Source organism: Dromiciops gliroides, chromosome 6 (genome assembly GCF_019393635.1).
Source record: "Dromiciops gliroides isolate mDroGli1 chromosome 6, mDroGli1.pri, whole genome shotgun sequence".
NCBI classification, from domain to species: Eukaryota; Metazoa; Chordata; class Mammalia; order Microbiotheria; family Microbiotheriidae; genus Dromiciops; species Dromiciops gliroides.
The window spans coordinates 189,040,185-189,060,209 of NC_057866.1; the positions used below are offsets into that span (position 1 = coordinate 189,040,185).

The 20,025-nt window shown below is 36.6% G+C and overlaps 1 protein-coding gene across 4 annotated transcripts in view; it reads left to right on the forward strand.

Annotated features, from left to right (window-relative positions):
* Positions 1–17,168, forward strand: part of CLCN3 (chloride voltage-gated channel 3) — a 97,535-nt gene extending 80,367 nt beyond the window's left edge. For 2 of the 4 annotated variants that reach the window (XM_043970403.1, XM_043970404.1), the window contains 5 exons: positions 74–260; positions 3,567–3,965; positions 7,242–7,458; positions 12,279–12,354; positions 14,154–17,168. In XM_043970403.1, the coding sequence (XP_043826338.1) occupies positions 74–260; positions 3,567–3,965; positions 7,242–7,458; positions 12,279–12,354; positions 14,154–14,312 (1,038 nt within the window). In that variant the 3' untranslated portion in view covers positions 14,313–17,168. The remainder of the gene's footprint in view (positions 1–73; positions 261–3,566; positions 3,966–7,241; positions 7,459–12,278; positions 12,355–14,153) is intronic. The other 2 variants (XM_043970405.1, XM_043970407.1) reach the window with 1 other exon arrangement.
* The last annotated feature ends 2,857 nt before the right edge of the window (positions 17,169–20,025 follow it).

A 20,025-nucleotide genomic window follows, 5' to 3' on the forward strand; every position in this document is an offset into this window, starting at 1 on the left:
GATTTGTATACTTAAAACATTTCAGAAATTTAAATGTGAACCTCACTAATAGTCCTGTTGCTATAATTTGTAGGTTCCTTCTGGCTTGTTCATTCCCAGTATGGCAATTGGAGCCATAGCAGGAAGGATTGTGGGAATTGCTGTGGAGCAGCTAGCATACTATCATCACGACTGGTTTATCTTTAAAGAGTGGTGTGGAGTCGGAGCTGATTGTATTACCCCAGGCCTGTATGCCATGGTTGGTGCTGCTGCATGCTTAGGTAACTATGTATCAAAGAAAGCCTGTGCCTTCCTTTTTATTTTAGAGGTTTAACTGAAATGAAGCAATGGTAATATTAACTGGCATTAGATAACACCAATCATGTTTACCTGCAATTGGATTACCTCTTTTTCAAAAGTTTACTAGTCCACAGAAGCATCTGTATCTAACAACCTATTTCATAGCTGTGCAGTAGCGTATCCTATGCATTTCTCTGTCCTTTGATAGAATTTAATACAATACAGCTCTGTTTTTATATTGTATTCAAGGAGTTTTATTACTAGAAATACCAGGGATTTCAAGTTCAACCAATGACACACATACCTATTGTGATCAGTATTTATAGCAAGGCTACAAATATATTTCTCCTTTGTTGGGTTCTATAACCATGAAAGTATTACTAAAATTTAAATGGATTTTCCATTCAACATATACATTTATAAAAAGGAAGATGTTAGTATTGCTTTTTCTTTATCAAAAATGCAGCTGCCTGGAAAGACTATATTAAAACTGGAAAATTCCTAGTTCTGGGTCTTGTGTAGACATTGATTTTATTTCTTTCTAAGTTATAGTAGATGGTACTTTTATGTTTTACTTAGAAATTTCCTCAGAAGTGAATAAACAGTTGCATAAAATATTGTGTAGCCTTTTACAGTCATTTACAAGCATAATCAAAAATCAGTCACTTCTTTCAGTCAGGAAATTTACCTGCTATACAGTTGGCACTGGTAAAGAGCTCTAAGGTATACAAAAAGGTTCCAGTTCTAGCAGTAGTCAAGAAAAGGTTAATATAGACAATTGTAGTAAACAAAGCAAAACAGTAGGTAGTATATACAGTACTAAAATGTGTGAAAAACGCACAATATTGAGTACTTAGCATGTTAATATTCAGGGCTATATTTATTGTTTTTATCAGCAACATAGAGGCAGCCATAGAAGACATGTTTTGTTTATCAAAATTCTAGGTAACGTGAATGGATGGGTAGCTCACAGTCTGAATTATCAATTAACATCCCAAAGGATCTGCAGAGGCTAGAATGGTAGGCATAATCAAATAAGAGGAAATTTAATAGGGATAGCTGTAAATTTGGGTTCAGACTGGGATTCTAGAAATCAGCTTCATAAGCACAAGGGGGGTGTGACTAGCCAGGAGTTTGATTTTAGTTTAACATGAATCATCAGCATGTAATGTTGGCCTCGGAAGCTGAACAAGGAAGGCGATAGCCCTATTGTCCCCTTCTCTGGTCACACTACATTTGGAGTAGTGTGTTCAGTTCTAGGTAGCAGATTTCAGGAAAGCTAGAGTGTATCTAAAGGAGAACAACCAGAATAGAGACTATGACCTTTGAGGATAGGTTGGGAATGATTAGCCTAGAGAACAGAAGTTTAGGAAGGAGACGAGAGCTGTATTTGAACAGTTGTTATGAGGAAGAGTGATGAGACGTCTTTCCTGGTGCTAGTGGTCAGACTTGGAACAGAGGGTTAAAGCTGTGGACAGGCATTTGAGATTTCATGCCTTAACAGTTTCCCTGAGAGCGATGACTTCATGAGGTAGTGAATCCTTCCTTGCCACACACATTTGAGGTCTTCACTTCTTGTAACATGGCACATAGGATTCTTATTCATATAAGCCTTGGACTAGATTGCCTCTAGGGTCTTTTCCAACTCTGTAATGATTCTCTGTGATCCTGTACTGGAACAGTTCAGGTGAGAGGGAAATGAGTGAGAGCTACAGTCGGGAGAGAAGACTTTTGGAAGGAGGTGGTGTTTTTGAGATAGGCCACAAAGCATGAGTAGGAATTGGTTAAGAGAAGAAGAGAATCCCAAGTGAAGAGAATAACTGGAGCAACGGCACGGGGGAGGGGATGAGGGTGGTAAAGAAATCAGGCTCACTAGAACATATGCATTGGAGAATGTTAGGAAGTTAGAATGGAGAATCAGCTTAGATTGTGGAGACCTTTGAAAGTCAGGGAGAAAAGTTTAGACTTGTATTAGGTACTAGGAAGCTACAGTGACATGAAAGTAGAAGGGTGTTTGTTTGAGCTTCCCCCCATTCCCCTCTTCAGTGGTATGGTAAATTGGTGGGGGGAATGCCTGAGGAGCTGCTGTGATGAGAGCCTAGATTGTATACAATGGCAATAGAAGATAGAGAGTGGATGCAAGACATTTTTTGAAGGAAAAATCAGCAGGACCTGGTTACCACTTAGTTAGGGTGGATAAAGGAAAAGGTGAATCGAAGCTAAAGCCAAGCCTTCTAGACTAGAAATGATGGTGTCATTTATAGATACAGAGAAGTTACTACAAGGAATTGATCTAGGGAGAACATCTGAGGTAGTGCACAGCTTAGTGGAAAGAACAGCATAGAATTGGAGTGAGGGGAATTATGTGACTTTGCATATGTGACCTTGGGAAAGACACTTGACTCTCTGAGCCATTTTCCACCTCTGTAAAATGAGGAGTTCAGATTAGGTGATTTTTTTTTTCTTTTCTTGCGGGGCAGTGAGGGTTAAGTGACTTGCCCAGGGTCACACAGCTATTAAGTGTCAAGTGTCTGAGGCCAGATTTGAACTCAGGTCCTCCTGAATCTAGGGCTGGTGGTTTATCCACTGTGCCCCCTAGCTGCCCTTGGATTAGGTGGTTTTTAGGGTCTCTTTTAGAACGTAATTCTATGGTTTTATGAAGAGTTTAGTTTAAACATATTAACAGTTGGTTGTTGAAGTCTCATATGTCCAAGTAGGTTATATGATCAGAGTTCCAAATAGAGGACAAGACTAAAGACAATAGATTTGGGAATAACATATGTAGAGGTGATAATTAAAGCCATTGGGATGGATAAATTCTCTAAAACAATAAATAAGGCAGGACATTTCTCTTCTGGATCAATAGTTCAGTTTCAGTCTTCATAACAGGTTTGATTAGTATGTCACTTGCAATAGAAGAGTTGTGGCGATTTCCCACTACTGACAAAAAACCAAATTAGGTTTTCATAAGAGCACAAGTGTCCCATGTCATTCCATATTGGAAGCACTACAACTTCAAAGAAGAAATCACTTCAGTAGGGCATTGAGGCAGGGCGCTATTAAATCTTATTGATGGTGATTGTTATGATCCTGGAAGAGGTGTGTTTTTAATTGCTTGTTTTTCTGATTCACCAAAGCATCATTTTATGCTACTTATTTTCAGTGATTTGGTCCTATTAATTATAGTTGATTTGTAAATATATCAACTACCTCAATTTAAAAAAGATAATCTAATAATAGCATGGTAATAGATTCTATTCTTATCTAATTAGTATTGATCTTTACAGGTGGTGTGACAAGAATGACTGTGTCTCTGGTCGTTATTGTTTTTGAGCTTACTGGTGGCCTGGAATATATTGTGCCCCTTATGGCTGCAGTAATGACCAGTAAATGGGTAGGTGATGCCTTTGGTAGGGAAGGCATTTATGAAGCACACATCCGGTTGAATGGATACCCTTTCTTGGATGCAAAGGAAGAATTCACCCACACAACACTAGCAGCTGATGTTATGAGACCTCGAAGGAGTGATCCACCCCTAGCAGTCTTGACACAAGATAACATGACGGTGGACGACATAGAAAATATGATCAATGAGACCAGCTATAATGGTTTTCCTGTCATAATGTCAAAAGAATCTCAGAGACTAGTGGGATTTGCCCTCAGAAGAGACTTGACTATTGCAATTGGTAATAATTTTTGAATATTTGAAGATTATTTTCTTGTTTGTATTTGAGTAAGAAATAGATTGTGTTTTTTGAACCAATGGCATATTGATGAACTCTATCTTTTTTTTTCTTAAGGAAAAATGTATACTCAGGTTTTATTTCCACTATATATTTTCCTATTCTCATCAATATTAGCTGCCATTAAAAATTGAAGGCACACTTCCTTAGTAAAAGGAAACATAGTAAAACTGAGTAAGCTGATATTAATTATTCATAGTGCCCTCTAATTTAAATCAGTAGCTCTTCTTCAGCTAATGATCCTTTTATCTTTAATAAAATTATTAGATAACCTAAACTCAATGTTCTTTTATCTTTTCCCTTGAATTTTAAATTTAGTGGGCTTTACCATCAATCTTATTTAGGTTTAATGTCTTAACTGGGATACATAGTTCAAAAAGAGGAAAATCTGATTATTTTGATCAGTTGGAATGAAATAAATCACTATTTTTGTCTTCGCTAAGTTATTAGAAATCTAAGTCATAAAGTAAGTAGTCACATAATATATTTTTATTTCATTTTTTATTTTTTGGTGAGGCAATTGGGGTTAAGTGACTTGCCCTGGGTCACATAGCCAGTAAGTGTTAAGTGTCTTGAGGCTGGATTTGAAGTCAGGCCCTCCTGACTCCAGGGCCGGTGCTCTATTCACTGCGACACCTACCTGCCCCTGTAGTCACATAATATTAAAGGAAAAGGTTATCTTCCCTTAAGATTGGTACTGGGGGCGGCTAGGTGGCGCAGTGGATAGAGCACCGGCCCTAGAGTCAGGAGTACCTGAGTTCAAATCCGGCCTCAGACACATAACACTTACTAGCTGTGTGACCCTGGGCAAGTCACTTAACCCCAATTGCCTCACTTAAAAAAAAAAAAAGATTGGTACTACTGGGGGGGGGGGCAGCTAGGTGGCACAGTGGATAGAGCACCGGCCCTGGATTCAGGAGTACCTGAGTTCAAATCCAGCCTCAGACACTTAACACTTACTGGCTGCGTGACCCTGGGCAAGTCACTTAACCCCCATTACCCCGCCAAAAAAAAGATTGGTACTACTGCTGTCTTCTTAAGGTATCAATTATTTTACCAAATATTTTTCTCAGACTTAATCTGTATTTGTTTTTGCTTTTTAAAGGTCAAGGCTTCTATCAGTAATCTTTTTTTGCTAAGGGATTAGGAACTAAAAACATTTCTAGGGTTTGGGCCTCTCCCCTAAAAGGGTCCTTCCATTTTTTTTTTTTTTTGCTGCCTTTGGCTCAGGATCTGTTTTATTGGCCTAACATCAGTAAGAATGAAAAGGGTAGATAAAACAGAAGATCCTTTGATTTGCAAAAACTATTAGGGATAGGCAATTTTCTGGCAACCAACTTTTATGACTTAGGGTAAGGGACGTGGAAGATTTTTCTTCAGGTTGCAGCCTTGGTTTACTTGTCCCCAAGTAATCTTCGAGAAAATAAGTCTACCATTCATAGTATAGTTTAAGAAATGGAACGTGGTGACCGGATCTAATAGTGGGCTGTGTACTCAAACTTGGAGAGGCATTGGTCTTTCTTTGCATAATGAAAATTTACTTTGGTTTTTGGGACAAAGGTCTCTTGTATCTTCAAAGAGGATACAGTAAATATGTGTAAATATAAATTAGTGTAATTGTAAATAAGAATAGGTGCTATTGATTGGGTAGAAGGGATACTCACCAGATATCTCTGATTAAGATCAAAGAACATAAACAGCTATTTTTAGAAAATGAAATAAGGTGATCAACAGTCATTAAAAATGTTCCAAATAATTAATAAGAGAAAATAAAAATTAAAACAACTCAAGTCTTTTCTCATCCCTAGCACATTGGCAGAGATGATAAAAGATAAATAACTGATGTTATATGGGCCATGAGAAGACTAATAAGCTGTTGGTGGCGTGTGAATTGGTCTACTGCCCATTCTGAAAAACAGGTTTAACTCATAGTAAGAAAGAAACTAAATTCTTCCTACCCTTTGACCCAGAGGGTATGAACTATTGGGTGTTTACCCCAATGATATAAAAGGCAGAGGGAAAATACATGTCCCAAAATATTTATAGTAGCACTTTTATGGTAACAAGAAACTGTAAATGAAGAGATTGCCTGTTTATTGGGAGTTTCTGAAAAAAGTGTGTTCAATAAATGTAAATGGAATGTTGCTGTGCTGTGAGAAACAGCAATTCAAAGGAACTTGGAACAACTTATATGAACTGTTGTAGAGCAAGGTAAACAGAATAAGGAGAACAGTATACGTAATGACTGCAGTAGTTAAAGGAAAACAGCACAAAAAGACCTCAGAATTCAAATCAGTTTATTAACCAGTCTTATTTGTAGAGGGCTGGTGGAAAAGTTGTGTGATATAGGTGTGGAATGACATATATATATGGTCAGACATGATCATTATGTGTTTCTTTTTTTTTTAGATGAAGTTTTCCATTACAAAATAGGCATCCATGAAAGAGAATTAGGAAACGACAAGAGATATTTTTTAAAAATGACTAATAACAAAATAATTTCTTTGGTAATGAGATAAATTCTTGATAAAATTTTTATTTCTGTATTGATAATTACTATGTTATGTTACCTCTCACCTACTCTTTTTTAAATTATTTTTTCACCTATTCTTTAAAAATAATATGATTTGGGGCAGCTAGGTGGTACAGTGGATAAAGCACTGGCCCTGGATTCAGGAGGACCTGAGTTCAAATCCAATCTCAGACACTTGACATTTACTAGCTGTGTGACCCTGGGCAAGTCACAACCCTCATTGCCCGCCCCTCCCCCCAACCCCCCACCCCAAATTCTGTTTCATGTTTGTATTTTTCCCTGAAAGTGTAGCTATATCCTTAAAAATTCACCAGATATACTTTGTTTTTTAAAAAATTAGTAAGTAGGCATATATTCCAGCCATTAAAAATTTAGCCAGCTTCTAAACTTGGTTTCTGTGTTAGGAAACATAAAGAGGTATGAAAAAAAAAGTTTAAGGGTGGGGCATGCAACTAGGTGGTATAGCAGATAGAGCACTGGCCCTGGAGTGAGGATGATCTGAGTTCAGATACTGCCTCAGACTCTAGCTGTGTGACCCTGGGCAAGACACATAACACCAGTTGTTTTGAAAAGAAAAGAAAGAACAAGAAAAACTAGGAATTGTCTACTTATTCCTGAATTTGCAGGTTGCTTATTTGACAAGCCCTGTTTTTCATTTGTCTTTTTGGCTTTCTCTGTCTTTTCAGAAAGTGCCAGAAAAAAACAAGAAGGTATTGTTGGCAGCTCCCGTGTTTGTTTTGCCCAGCATACTCCATCTCTTCCAGCGGAAAGTCCTCGGCCACTGAAACTACGAAGCATTCTTGACATGAGCCCATTCACTGTAACTGACCACACCCCCATGGAGATTGTGGTGGATATTTTCCGCAAGCTGGGTCTGAGGCAGTGCCTTGTAACACATAATGGGTAAGTCTGGTACCAAGAAAGTTGAGACAACAGCTAGAACAGGAGCAACAAGTCTTTGGTTTCTGTCCTTTTGTGGCGGTCACTTTGGAAGGACAGGGTCATTTAGCTGACTCTCAGGATGTGCTGTGGCTTATTTTTCCTAGAATTTTAGTGGTGATCAAATTCCTGCTTACCTGGAAACACACCGAACCTAGTTATGTTTGTTATCTTCAGCTAAGTCATAGCAGTGACAATTTCAAAGGATACCCTAGTATTAAGATGTTATGTAACTCTCCATTCCTACAATTTATTGGCAGAATACCTGTTTGTTAAGAGACATCTGCACCTAAAATTGCCCATATAGAACAATAAAAAAAATCCATTTTCTTGTCCATTTGTCATTCCTCAATTTCTCCATGATTATTATCTCATTAGAATTGTTAGGTTTTTTATTTCAGCTGCCTTTGTTTAACCTTAGTGTTGCAGGTTGACTGAATGAAATTCATGGATTAGCCAAACATTTCATTTTAATGAATATTTTCCACTCCCTTCCCTGTCTTCTCTCCTCCCCTACTACCTTGGGAAATCTTTTATAAAAGCCACTAATGAGCAACAGAATTTTACTTTCCCCAGATTTCCCTAAGGGTTGAGTATTTATCAAACTTGTCATCAAAACACCTAAGGGAGTGATGAAATCTCACAGGGGATGTGCCAATTAGAATTGCAGCACTTAATAGTGGACAACATACTTTGCTATTCACAATCTTTTTGTCCCCTCTTGTTAGCACTGCCCTATTATTTTCCTGAACCAAGGCATCTCCTTTGTCCTCATCTTGCTTTCCTTTCAGCCTGCATTATTGTTGTATTTTTTGACTATCTCTTCCTTCTTAGCCTTTTCTCTCCTAGAAATGTGTTACTATCACCTCCCTCATCTCAATAACATGGAAATACTATGCTAGTTTTATAGTTTAATATCTATGGAGAGGCCTAGGGCTTCTACACGATTATTGTGGGTCAATGAGATAGAAAGCTTACATTCACATAACAAGGCATGATTTCAGGAGCATCCAGATGAGACTGATTTACAGATAAAAGTAAGCATTATAGCTCTGAGTAGACATGCTGATAGTCAGTTGAGTATCCTAGAATGCAAGTAGCTAGTGCCATATAAAGGAGAAACTAATGTACAAACTACTCTCTGAACCCAAGGAAGGCATTTGTGTACCTTAGGCAAGGTTTGAAAATTGGACCATCCTGTTTCTTGTAGTTACTAGGACTTTGATTTATTATAATCCATATGCTTTGCAAGGGGGGAAAATATGTGCTATGTTAAACAGAATTTGGGGGCATTAAAATATGTTCATATGTAACAATATTATTAAAAATATCCCTCATTGCATACCTTTTCCCAGTTTTATGGAGCTCCTTCTCTGCTGTAACAGTGAGGAGTTGTTTGAAATATTAAACCCTTGGAGACACTAAGCAGTGCTCTTAAGGAACCATAAAAATCATGACATGACATACCAGGTCCTTAGAGTTGGAGAATAGTGTTTTGAAGATAACACATAGAAAATGAATTTGTAGATGGAAAAAGAAATTGAGTTGGAGTTCCTAGGCTGTCATTAGGGAAGAAATGTTACTGTGAATTAAAAGGAAAGTTGCCAAAGTGTTCTGCTAAAAACTCCATTTGGCAACAGAAAATTGTCTTTAGTTAAAATAGTCTAAAAAGAACAAAGACCCAAGTTGAGCAGCACAGTTCATCTTGATTTTTTTGGTATGTTTTGTACCAACAAAACCTAGGTCAGAGCAATGCAGAATTAAACTTAAAAGTCTATCTCATCCCTGTCCATTTTGCTCATAGCCATATAAAGCAACTAAAACACCACTTAGTAACATGGGAAAGAAATTGACTTGAGGGGAAAGACTATCAGTTGAACCCTAGAATTGAGGATTTTTGAATATTGCACATTCTTATTGGAAAAAAAAGATGTTTAGCAAAACACTTATATTTTAGTACATCTAACTGCTGTTAAAATTTTCTGAGGGGAAGCTAGGTGGTGCACTGGATAGAGCACTGGCCCTGGAATCAGGAAGACCTGAGTTCAAATTTGGCTTCAGACACTTAACACTTACTAGCTGTGTGACCCTGGGCAAGTCACTTAACCCCAGTTGCCTCACCAAAAAACAAAATTTTCTTAAAGAACAAATATACCAACTAGGGAAAATGTTTCACAAAGTCTTTTTTTTTTTTTTGGCCACAGATTTAGTGCGGAAGTTAGTATTTGAGGTTATCTTATGTTCAGTAATTTATTCCTATAAGTCTTTGCTTGGCATGAGAGCTTTCTTCACTTATATATAATAAGAACTTAATGTATTGACGATGATTAAGGACTATCTTGTTTAATTTTCATGTTTCAGTTTGCTAATTCTCTGAGGAATATTTGGTTGTACTGTTGTATAAAATGAGAGGGTAAAAACAAAACAAAACTATGAGGCCTTTAAACTAAACAATCCTGTAAGAAACTTATTTCCTAAGATATATGTATGTGTGTATGTGTCTTGTGTGTGTATATACACATATATGTATTCATATATGTGTATATATACCTCTGTGTATGTGTGTACATACATCATTTATGTCTATAGCTTTCATTACACTTTGCCAGGTTTTTTGCCCTTTGAGAAAATGCAGTGCCCTGATATAAGTGATCAATTTGGGGGCATTCACCTTATCATAGGATCATATCATAGGGCTGGAAGAGACCTCAGAAGCTAACTATTCTAACCTTTTAAATTTATAGATATTTCTTAATTAATTCTGATCTGAGTTGTGTCAAGCTGTTAATGGAGCAAGTATATTTTAACTTCAACTTAAGGTAGAAATGGAAAGGTTAAATAAATATATGAACCACAATCACAAAGCCTAGGCAGAAATTCAATGCTTTTCCACAGTGAAGTTCTCTGTATTTATGAATGTTTTCATAGTTCATACCAGATTCTTAGAGTTGGAAAATCATAGTAGTACTTTGGATAAAACATACAGAATTAGGCTGTTAGTTACATCATCGGGAGAAAATGTGACTTCCAAAATTGAAAGAACAATTATAGATATTTTTCTGCCTAAGACCACATTTGGTGTTTGCCCAAGTATCAAAGATACTTCAAAAAGTTAAGGAAAGACACTGTTAACACTTTCAGAGAATACACTAAAGACTCACAAACCTTGTCTATTGATATCTGTCATTTATTTTTAATAGTAGCAGTTACTGGGTCATTTTCTTTTGATATTTCTATTCTTTACTACAAAGAGAAGACATACATTCTTTGTGCTTAAATGTAATTAATCTTTCATTTTTTCCCTGTCAATATGTAAAATTAATACATCAAAACTGATTTGAGAGCTTTTTTCCCTACATTTTCATGTCTTTGGTGTGGGACTACCTTCACACAAAGCAAATGAGGAAAATATACCTTACATTCATTTTATGGATTGAGTTTTCTAGGAATGCTACTCTTTTATTCACTTTTTAAAAAAAAAAAATTTGTGTGTGTGTGTGTGTGGGGGGGGCAATGAGGGTTAAGTGACTTGCCCAGAGCCACACAGCTAGTAAGTGTCAAGTGTCTGAGGCTGGGTTTGAACTGAGGTCCTCCTGAATAAAGGGCTGGTGCTTTATCCACTGTGTCACCTAACTGCCCCAACACGTGGTACATTTTGATTTTTGTTTTTTTGTTGAGGCAATTGGTGTTAAGTGACTTGCCCAGGGTCACACAGCTAGTAAGTGCCAAGTGTCTGAGGCCAGATTCAAACTCAGGTCCTCCTGACTCCAGGGCTGGTACTTAATCCACTGCGTTACCTAGCTGCCCCTCTTTTATTCACTTTTAACAGTGCATGTTATTCCAAAAGTTGAATAGCCAGTTCCCCTAAGTTTTTGCCAAATATTTGAGAAGTAATCAGATAGGAGACATGAAATTTGAGTGAGACAAATATTTGGTTTGAAGAATAAGCAACTAGGCACATAATCAAGATTTTTGTTTTTAAATACATATACTCAAGGACTATGGTTAAACCTACTGAGCTACACTAAATCTCCAAACAATTTTATTTTTTTGTTGATACAAGCAATCATATTTGTTACATACACATACATGTATCTCAAACTAATTTCATTAGCTTTGCTTAATGTTTTAATTTAAATTGTTATTTAACAGCAAGAATATTTAGAAATGCATTTTCAGTTTGACACCATAAATAGTCTAGGATCTTACCATAAGACTTTAGGAAGAAATGACTTACATCCAAGACCTGAAAGTTAGAAAGCTGTCTATTAAAAAACATTGTGTGTCCACTGATACAAGCTAAATTCCAGTTGATATTTAAATCATAGCATACCTTCACAGTCCCAGTCCCTTGTTCTTCTGTTACTGAAATTGCTCTGAATTGTTGCTGTCTATTTGTAACCTGGAAATGATAAAACAATTTTTTCCCTTTTTTGAAGAAAAGTACATTTAATATTTGGATTTTATTTTGAGAGGCCTGTGAAATGTATATAAATCTTATGTTAATTGTTTAGCTTTCTCTGCATTCATCTTGGATGTTTCTGTATTTCTTTGAGGGTTTTTTTAAATTATTGTTTTAAAAACAATGTTTTGTAAACAAGGTAGAAATCTAATTTTTAAATGGCATTGATTTTCATTTTTTTTTTAATTTTTCTAACTTTCATTGAGCATTCTTACAATTCATGTTTTCATTTTTCTTTCTCTAATCCATTTATCATGATTGGAACCTTTTTTCTTTCATTTAATTTCCTGCACAGTTATTAGCATAACATGATCTGTTTCAGGATTGTCTTGGGGATCATCACAAAGAAGAACATATTAGAGCATCTCGAGCAACTAAAGCAGCACGTCGAACCCTTGGTGATTAGATATATCAGATCTCCTAATTAGACACCTTAGAAGTCAGGAAGCATGAAACTTGTGAACTGTTCAGTGTTCTCTTACCCTGATATCTGCTGAACAACAAAAATTGTACCATGCAATCAATTTCTATTTCAGACAAATTGTAATTGTAAGATGAACTTGGAAATGTATGCAATTCCATGCATAGAAATTAAGTCACAGCTGCTTCTCTCATCAAAATTGTTAGTTATGATGTATGCAGTGCAAGAAGTTGAAGGTGTAAAGTGGTATTGGAGATTCCTAAAAAGGACATCTGGCAGGTCAGCTTGGTTTAGTGGGTGCACCGGGTTTAGAAGAAGCCTGCCTAGCAGTGGTTCTCCCCAGTCAGTAATGTTGTTGTATTAAAAACAGTCTATTGAATTACTTTTTACTGATCTTAGCAATGTAAGTATTGCTGATCATGGCAAAAGAAAAGTCCCTGGAGCTGTTTTGTCAGTTATCGAACTAGAGCATAATTTGTATGTATTTGTTATTAGTCTATTCTGCCATGCACCATAACCTTCAAAGTCATGTCTTTTTAAAAGGAATGAACTATTTTTCTTTTGGTGATTGAATGTATGTCCTGCCATTTCATTATTGAATTGTGCCTAGATCCATGTACATGTTTCCAGTATATCACGAACCACTTCTGAGGTCAAATGCACTTTTGTTTTTACTGGCTTCATGTCCTGGCTGTTGTGTTAATAACTAAGAACAATTTTGTTATTTTGCCCTAATTATTCCTTAGAAATTGTCTTTTCCCTGCATTAGTCATACTTGTATTAAGTCTGTCCACCCAATTTGCTGCTTTAGCGCACAACTTATTGTGTACTCCTATTGTATGCTAATATTTCACAAGTGTTTCATGCATCCTTTAAAAAAAACAAACAAAATACTAACCAGAATAATTTGGGTAGCCGCTCATTCATTCTGCTTCTGCTTCTCCTGTGATAATACCTTTTAGGATTGCTTTATGCCTTGATTTTTCACTTACCTTTTAATACAAGCTAACCACAAAGATTTTCATAAAAGCACTGTAATTGAATTCTTTGACCAAAGTAAAAAAAGGCAAACACCAATGAGCATGGGAGAACCCTGGGGGGTGTTTACGGGGTGGGGAGTTCTGAAGCTTGGAAACCAAGTTCTACATGTAGAAACTCTTTAGTGCATTTTGATCTCAAATGTATGTGCTTTCATGAAGACAGCATCTTAATAACCGTACAACCCTTAATAATTTTGGGTGGATGGGTGGGTAGGAATTGATTCACTTTTGTTTAAAAGGGTGGGAAATAGTTTGGCTATCAAATATTTTACGATTTTCTTGATAGTGTTGTAAAAATAAATCTTTCTCCTGGATGGGATAGATGGCATTTCCTATTCATGCTTCTGTTTGTTTGGTTTTTTTTGTTGTTTTGTTTTGTTTTTGTTTTCTCCCTCCTTTTGTTCTTTTTTTGTTGGCATACATTGATCAAAATTTCCTTCTGTGGAAGCCAAATAAATGAGCGCTCCAAAGGGGCATGGATCTCTGTGTGTCTCAGTGGGAAGGAGACCATGCTATTTGTGACCATCTCAGTTAGGTGGGCTTGAGCTCTTCTTTTCTGACTAAATGATGGTTGCTTGTTATTTTATTATTACTTTTTACAAATAAACTCTGTGTTTGAAACACAGAAATCAGGCTGCTTGCTTTGCTCTCTACTCCTATCAAAAAGGATTTGACTTGGCATCACATCTTTGCTTCCCTTTTATTTTAATAGCCATCTTCTGTTTGTCCCTTTCAGGCGCCTCCTTGGTATCATAACAAAAAAAGATATCCTCCGTCATATGGCCCAGATGGCAAACCAAGACCCCGCTTCAATAATGTTCAACTGAATCTCTTAGCTGAGGAGAGAGAGGAAACGGAAGAGGAAGTTCATTTGTTGAATAGCACAACGCTTTAACCTGATGGAATCTTCTTTTTTTTCTTTTCTTCAAAACGAGGCAGCATGCGAGAAGCTGGGCTTTTGCAACATAGTTTGCAAACCGTACTGCTGGAATCAGGAGTTGGTTTGGGGGGTTGAGGAGAGGAGAGAAAAGAGAGGTTTTTCACTGTCCAGTAGGGAGCAAGAGCCCATCAACTCCTATTGTTCTGCACTGGATGCGTTCTACTACTTCTGATCTGCCATGATAGTGCAGTATGAGCTTCAGCGGAGATGATGGGGGTTCTTCAACACCCAGCCTGTAACTAGTATTGAAGACGTGTTACTAGTCCCTATATCTGGAGGGATCACTTTGAATTGAGCCATCTTTGAGACTGCAATGTCTTACCCCTGCACCCCTCCCCTTTTTTAACCATTGAAACTATTGTGTTTAACTCATGAAATGTAGAGTTGTTATGCATCACCTTTCTACATTCCAGAAGAAGTTTATTTCTCTCTCTCCTGAGCTGTAACAAGGCCTCTTAAAATTGGTGTGCCCTTTGAAGCAGTCCTTTCTCATATTGAGATGTACTGTCATTTTACTGAGGTTTCATCACAAGAAGGGAGTGTTTCTTGTGCCATTAAATATGTAGTTTGTACATCCTTAAATGCTTGGACAGTACAGACACTTTGACAAAAGCTGATCAAATAGGTATAACCTTGAATGAAGCATGTATGAAATTTTGTATGCTGTGGTTTAAAATAATTTAACAAAGGTAAACTTGATTTTCAAGGTTAAACTAGGATTTATTTTTATTTTTTTTGGCCTCAGACTTCATGGATAATGTGATCGGGTCTTATGCAAACTTTTTGTATTATTGATAATACTATGATATACTATGATACACCAATGCTCTGCAGCATAAGGAAAAAAATACTGCTGCTCAGATAGTAAAGAGGAGGAGATATTCTGTATAGCTGTATCTGGTATTAAGTGCATGCTAAAACACTGGACTTTTTTTTCTTGGAATTTAGATCAGTCATTTTTTCTTTTCCTGAGAAACAATGGAAGATGTTCCATTGCTGATACTGAAGAAAAAATGTAATTCATAACTTGCACTAAATGTATATTTTTTTCTTAAAATTTTACCATTCTTATTTATATTTTTATGGATTAAAATTTATTAAATACTGATCAGTTAATAATATCTCACTTAAATAATTTTACCTTTTTAATGTGATTTTTATAGACTACTTCAGACTCCTTTACAAATATGGAGGAATGAGCAAAAGTTTACATTGGGAATGAGGGTTTAAGAAGAGGTTGTGGTTATTTTACTTTATGATCTAATAATATATGCATAATGGCTTTTTCTGTCCTAACTTTCACTGCCATCACTTGGAAATCTTTTCTGGTCTCTTCACATTCTGAAAAGTGACACTTGAACTGGAAAGCTACAAATAATATTGCAAAACGTTTTATATATACACATAAATAAGTGCAAACCATCGTCTGACATTTTATTTTGTGGTCATCTAGATTTGTGGTAGCAAAAATTTCAGCTGAAATAGAATCTTTAGGAATGAGTAAAACTGTTACTTGAAGCGTTGGATGAAATTTAAAGTTATCTCCACATCGTATTCTTTGATAGAATGGGCAAAAAATGTATTGGGATGACTTTTTTGGGGTGGGGGATGGGGAGAATCCTAAAAATTATCTGCCTTAAATCATGTGATAAAATGATTCAATATAAGGAAAGATAGATAGCACAAGAAAAGGTAACTCACCCCCATGGGATTGACCCAACTATACCATGCTGATGTGTTTTCATTGGGGAAATGAAAAATCTGTCATAGAGAAATGTTTTCTAAGCCTGGAGAGAGAGGTACTTAGTCCAGTTCACAGGCTTAGGAATTTGTTGATCAATTCATTTTTTTCATGGTAATGTACCTACAAGACAGTGAAACCATGGCAGGTAAAAATTTTGGAAGTTAAGCCTTTCAAATATCTATTGAAAACATTGCTACCTTTCTTACTTGATGCAAATGATTATTTTACCCTCGTTGCTTAACCATTGGCAATGCCTGCTATTGTTCAAATAGATAACCTCTGTAGTCAGCAAAACTCTTTCTGAATTAATTTTGCACATTTCTAACTTTTCAAAAGTTAATATACAATTATCACACTGGACTCCGGGGACTGTCAGGCTGTGCAGTACTCAGCATGGCTATTTTGAACGCTGCTTCTCTTTAGTTTAAAATTTTAAAGGAAGCTCCAAATTCCCAGCATGTGACTAATCGTGAACCAAAACTTGAAATACATTTCATTTTCCAAGTTATTTTCTGGTTTCTACTCACATCTTCATTGCAATCCACCCCATATAATCTGACAATTCAGGATGAAGATTCTGTACATTAATTCTGTTCCTTTGCATGAAATAAAACAAGTTGGCCACCCCAGTGTGTCTTCCTGCTGAAATACAGAAGAAATGCCATGTTTCTGTTGTGATCATTCGTTAAAATTAGGGTTTGTTTTCCCACCTATGCTTTGTGTTTTGAGATGTTAAAGGGGATTGGGTCTCATGTTTAACTGAAGTGATAACCATGAAATACATGTGCCTGTGTCATCATGGCAGCCACCTTATTCAGCTTCCTCATTTGAGCAGGCGTGTTTGTGGGGAGAGGAGGAAGCAAGGGTGTCCAGCATCTTTTATTTTCACTTTTGAGAATTGTTTCAATTATTGATTCATGAAGACTGTTTAGTTTGTTCATCTGACGTTGCCTAGATATGTACTTAATATTGATCCTAATGTTTTTATTTATACTAGTATAATAGAGCTGCATAGCATCACAATAAAGTGATGACGATTAGGAAACCTATTAAAATCTATATATCAATTTTTTGTTTGGTTTTTAATTCAGTAAAACAATCTTTCCATTTCTTTATGCAGTATAGGCTTAGCGCACCTAATTTACTGCTGCTTTACCTGGAGCCCCAAAACCAGCTTCTCAGGATACAGAATTGTTTTCTAATTTTCAGGCAGAGAGTAATAGTGGTTATCAAACTTCAGCAAGAATCCTTGCCTGCCATTGTTTACAGAACCATCTGTTTTTAACAAAGCTGTAGAAAAAAAGATTTGGCCTAAGTTAAACTTTTACTTCTACAACTATTTTAAAGTTATGAGTATTTCCATGTCTGTTAAGAAAAATGCAAAGTCAACTAATTTTTAAAAAAGTTTAAGGATGGACCAAGTTACAGAAGATCAGCATAGTAAATAACTGCCACTCCCTCTTGGGTGCCATTAAGGAATCAGGAAAATATTTAGCTATAAAGGTCGCATTCCCTTGATCTCAGTGAGGTAAATGTTTTGAGTTGGTTATGGGTTTAATCTCATTCCCCAAGTGTGCTCAGACATTTCTGGAGGGTTTCAGCTTTTCTCTGGAGTTGTACTTGGATATTATTGGTTAAGGATATTAAGGAGATTCAGATGATTCATTCAACAACTGTATATAGCTATGCACTAGATAGAGAAAAAAGAATTGTAGTTAAGTGGGATGTGGCCAGGTCAGACCTTATACTCCAGCCTTACTGTGTCAAGTATATGTAGTTCAAAGTAGACAAGGGTCATAGCACTTGGACTGCATTATGAACTGCCATAGAAGAATTCTCTAGGAAACTTAAAAATGACTGGATGGCAACAATAGTAGCTCTAAGCTGAATGCTGTAGGCAGTTAGGACATGGCTTTTAGGTAGAAGCTTATTTATTGGATCATTTTAAAATAGCAGAAATGTAGGAAGAATAAGCAAACCAAACACAGAAATTTGGTTTTAAAAGTTTTAATTTCCCTCCCATAAAGCCTATGGCATAAAATAAGGTTAGCACTGGTGGCTTAAAACAAATATGTCTGTGTGTGTGCGTGCGCGCGCCACATATTGCACAGCCTTCTGTCAAAGACCTTTCAGGAAAGACTTACAATCTTTATTTGAACTGCAGTTCTTGGAAGTAGCGTCCATATTTTTATCTTGGTGGGCCTATAATCAACTGAAAGTGCACAGAAGGCAAGGTAAGCGTTTGTGTTTGACTATGAATGAAAAGCTTATTAAGTCTTTGCTTTCCTTTGTCTGTAGCTTGTAAACTTAAATTCAGTAAAGGAATACAATATAAAATTGAGTAATTTTCCTGACTCTAAAATATACTTTTTTTGGGGGGGGGTGAGGTAATTGGGGTTAAGTGACTTGCCTAGGGTCACACAGCTAGTAAGTGTTAAGTGTCTGAGGCCAAATTTGAACTCGGGTCGTCCTGACTACAGGGCCGGTGCTCTATCCACTGTGCCACCTAGCTGCCCCTAAAATACACTTTTCTAAGACCAATAGTTGTATAGGGGAATTATTGCTGATTTGTTAGGTAAACAAATGGCAAATTCAGAGGAATGTTATAGCAATGTAGTAAAGTATAACTAATTGGATCAAACAATACTTAAAGGATGTATGGTTTAGCAGTGATACTCAGTAAGAAACTTAAAAAGTAGTCTTAAATAAGATATGAATGAGCCAAGTTACTCCTGTAAAATTTTCAGTCAGAATGTATACACATTGAAACTACTCAACAGATTTTGAGATGAGTCCAGCATTATAGAATTTGTCAAAAACGAGAAGTCTACTGGCTTCTTAGGCTCTGTTGTATTTAAAATACAAAATTTATACTCTGAGGAACAAATTTTTAGGTCCAACAGGTCATTTCTTCAACAAATATTCATTGAAAACTCACCAAGTATAACAAAACACTTGGAAAACAAAGTATAAGTACATGTTCCTGGCTAGTCTAGTTGTAGAAATACGAATGTAGTAAAATGTGAGCATAAGGCTCTACCCAAATACTTAGCTTGACAGTCACCTGACAGAAAACTCATAATAGGGAAGCAGTGTGAGATAATGAAGAGAGTGTTAGACTAGCAATTGAGACCCAGATTGTAATCCTAGCTTTGTTGCACTTGGGTGCAACGGCTTGGGTGAACCTCAGTGTAGCTTCCTGTAAAAGTAGATGGTTGCTGGGGCAGCTAGGTGGTGCAGTGGATAAAGCACTGGCCCTGGATTCAGGAGGACCCGAGTTAAAATCCGGCCTTAGATGCATGACACTCTAGCTATGACTCTGGGCAGGTCACTTAACCCTCATTGCCCTGCAAAAAAAACCAAAACCAAAAACCTAAATAAATAAATTAAAATAGATGATTGGATTAAATGATCTCCAAAGTCCCTTCTACCTCACAGACTGAATGTTCATTCTATCATGTGTAGCTTTAACGAATGGCCTTAGTTGCCTTTGTCTTTAAGGGTAACTACTACCTGTCTCAGCATTTCAGTTTCAAAATTAAAATACAATGAAAATCTGGAAAAAATTAATACCCAACTCAAAGCCTTATACTAACAAGACAATAGGAAACCTGTCTAGAAGGCCGGCCAGGTGAATTTTGTGGCCGTGGCAATTTACCAAACTACACAATTGTAGTGGTTGTAAGCTTCGTTGGTAAGATGCGCCAATAAAGCATCAATTTAACAAGCATTATGTAACATCGAGGTAGACGGTATAACCAGCATTCTCATTTCACAGATGGAAATATCTCGGGGAAGTTGTCACTTGCCCATGGTAGCATAGCAAATATCAGAAATGGGTTAGGAGCTTAAAACTCAAGCCAAATGATGAACTAATCACAGCATTCAGTGCTTTGCTTATTCCAACACATCAGTCCAGTTGAA